This window comes from Acomys minous, assembly GCF_964271855.1.
Source record: "Acomys minous genome assembly, chromosome: 13".
NCBI lineage: Eukaryota > Metazoa > Chordata > Mammalia > Rodentia > Muridae > Acomys > Acomys minous.
The window spans coordinates 111739641-111742080 of record NC_140495.1 but is presented as its reverse complement, the minus strand read 5'-3'; the positions used below and the strand labels follow the sequence as shown (position 1 = coordinate 111742080).

The following is a 2440-nucleotide window of genomic DNA, read 5'->3' as shown; positions in this document are numbered from 1 at the left end:
TTTCTCTGTTCCTCCATCCAGGCTGCTTTTTGTTCAGTCCGTGGCTCTCTGCACACAAAGCGCTAAGTGGTGCGTGTGAGGGAGATCAAAGCACCCTCCATACGTGTATCCTGTGCTCTGTGAGTGGAAAGGTCCCTCCTGGCCAGGTGCCGGCTTGGTGCAGCTCCTCCCTCCCGCCCTCCTGCCACAGGTGGCCTTCCTCCTGGCCTCCTCCAGGACCACGTGCAACCAACTCCCCCATCGAGACAGGGGTAAGAGCATAGAATAGGCCCACCCTCAAGTTCCTGGGCTTTGATCTTTCTCCCCTAAAGATAAAGACAACAAGACGGGGTACACAGGGACCCTAGAGAGACAGGGATGGCTAGAAAACGTGGCGGTCCCAAGGCGCACTGCCTCTACTCCCAGAAAAAAATGACCAGGGGAGAGAAATCAAATTCAAGAACTGTTTGTGTTTATTGGCAACCAACTCGGTTCAACAGAGGAAAAGCTTTGAAAATGGGCAGAGAAGGGGAAACCATGTGACCCAGCCCGACTGGTGCTTCGTGTTGACTTCTAACCCCACTGCAAGCGGAGGGTTGGAGAATAGGGAGGCTCCGAGAAGAGCCAGGAGGTCCGGCTCCTGGAGGAAGCCTGTTGTGACTATTGTGTCCCCCGCTGCCTCCAGCTACCTGCTGAACTAACAAGTGGGTCCCCAGCTGCCTGCTGGATACCCACAATTAGTCCCCCAGCGCCCTCCTGGACGCCAACTGTTCCCTGCCCAGCCCCCTGCTGGGCCCCGACCATTACCAGCCCAGGCCCCTACTGGGCCCCGCCCATTACCCGCCCAGCTCCCTGGTCCCCAACCATTACCCGCCCAGCCCCCTGCTGGGTTCCGTCCATTACCCCCCCAGCCCCCTGCTGGGTTCCGTCCATTACCCGCCCAGCCCCCTGCTGGGCCCCGACCATTACCCGCCCAGCTCCCTGGTCCCCAACCATTGCCCGCCCAGCCCCCTGCTGGGCCCCGCCCATTACCCCCCCAGCTCCCTGCTGGACCCCGACCATTACCCCCCCAGCTTCCTGCTGGACCCCAACCATTACCCCCCCAGCTCCCTGCCGGGAACCGACTATTCCCCCCCATGCTAGTCCCTGATACTTGGCCATTGCTACCCCATATTCCAGAAGGGAACGGCATGGGCCTGGTTCCCCACCCAGTTCCAGCTCCTCCACCTCCCCAAGATGCTCCGGGATTTAGAATCCTCCCAGGTGAACCAGGCAGAGACCTGTGGCTGAGAAACCAGAACGGGTGCTGAGCAAAGGCTTCTGCGTCAGTTCCCGGTGGTCTGGAACCCGGTTGCCACCTAGGCTCTGAGTCCTGGGGGCGGGAAGCCTCTGGAAAAGGTTGCCTGACCAGTGCAGAGGAAGCCTCAGGCAACTGGCTGCCTCTGGAGAGGTACGGCAGGCTTTCGGGCGGCACCTGCTCCAAGTCGTCCTCAGCAGCGGCAGCAGCAGCCATCCCTTGCTGAGGGTCCTCTGAGAGCCAGGGCTCCATGGGAGACGGTCCCCAGAAGGCAGGCCCGTGGGGCATCCCAGAGCTGCCCTCGGGTAGGGCGCTATCTTGTGGAAGAACCCTCGGTAACTCATTATTCACGGGGTCGAGCTTGGGCTGAGGCTGTCCAGGGTTGGAGAGGCCGGTGAAGGAAGGCTTTCTGGAATGCGGGGAGGCTTTCTCCTCTGGTGCCCCGATGCTCCGTGCAAAAAGGCCTGAAGGAAAGGGAAGGTGAAGCGGTCAGTGGATCAGATTGGGGGGGGCAGCCGCTCCTTTGACTCCCTGGCCCTTCCCGGGAAGCCCCTTTTTGTGCTGCCGCCTCCCACGGGGAACCTAAGCGCACTCCTGCCTTTACCTTTCCCCTTAATTCTAAGAGGACCCCAGTACTCTTCGTACCTGGCAGATACAGGCAGATCAGGAGCAGGCCCAAGGGAGCCCGGCTCCCACCTGCGAGGCTCAGCATCTTGCTAGGCTCCAGTATCTGCCTGGTCCCCAAGACAGCAGGCTTTATCCTGTGGGTGGGGCAGAGGACAGCAGAGACAGCCCGGGACAGTGGTTCCAGGGACAATAGGTCTGCCCTCATTATTGATTTGTTCTGTGGCAACAGGTGTCACTTGAATGTCCCAGAGGAACTAGGTGTTCCCGCGAGCGGCTCCTTCCTTGTATTCCCACCCCTAGATGTCAGCCCTGCCCTAGGATGCTGCGCGCTCCCTCTCTCTCTCCCTCTCTCTCCCTCTCTCCCTCTCTCTCCCTCTCTCAACCCCCCCCCCCCCCGCCTTTCTCTCCAGCAGCAGCAACACCCGACAGCCTCACTCCTCTGGGATGAGACTGCGCACCCCAGCTCGCCCCACTCACTCATACATCCCCACATCTTCACCTGGCTGACAAGCTGGAGGTCCTGGGGTGCAAACGTCC

General features: G+C 60.7%; 1 protein-coding gene across 1 annotated transcript; it reads right to left on the bottom strand.

Moving 5' to 3' along the window:
* Positions 1 to 429: 429 nt before the first annotated feature.
* On the bottom strand, positions 430 to 2122 carry LOC311581523 (uncharacterized protein C6orf15 homolog). The gene is made up of 2 exons (XM_084753877.1): positions 1922 to 2122; positions 430 to 1740 (listed from the first exon to the last, which is right to left on the bottom strand). Exons 1-2 carry the CDS (start codon positions 2106 to 2108, stop codon positions 677 to 679), a joined length of 1251 nt encoding a protein of 416 aa, XP_084610003.1. The 5' UTR covers positions 2109 to 2122; the 3' UTR covers positions 430 to 676.
* Positions 2123 to 2440: the final 318 nt, after the last annotated feature.

Bases quoted from the DNA above. Each gene is read 5' to 3' on its own strand.
- LOC311581523 (XM_084753877.1), bottom strand. From the start codon at position 2,108: ATGAGGGCAGACCTATTGTCCCTGGAACCACTGTCCCGGGCTGTCTCT. The intron at 1,741-1,921 runs GTACGAAGAGTA...CCTTTCCTTCAG, and splicing joins GATCTGCCTGTATCTGCCAG to GCCTTTTTGCACGGAGCATC.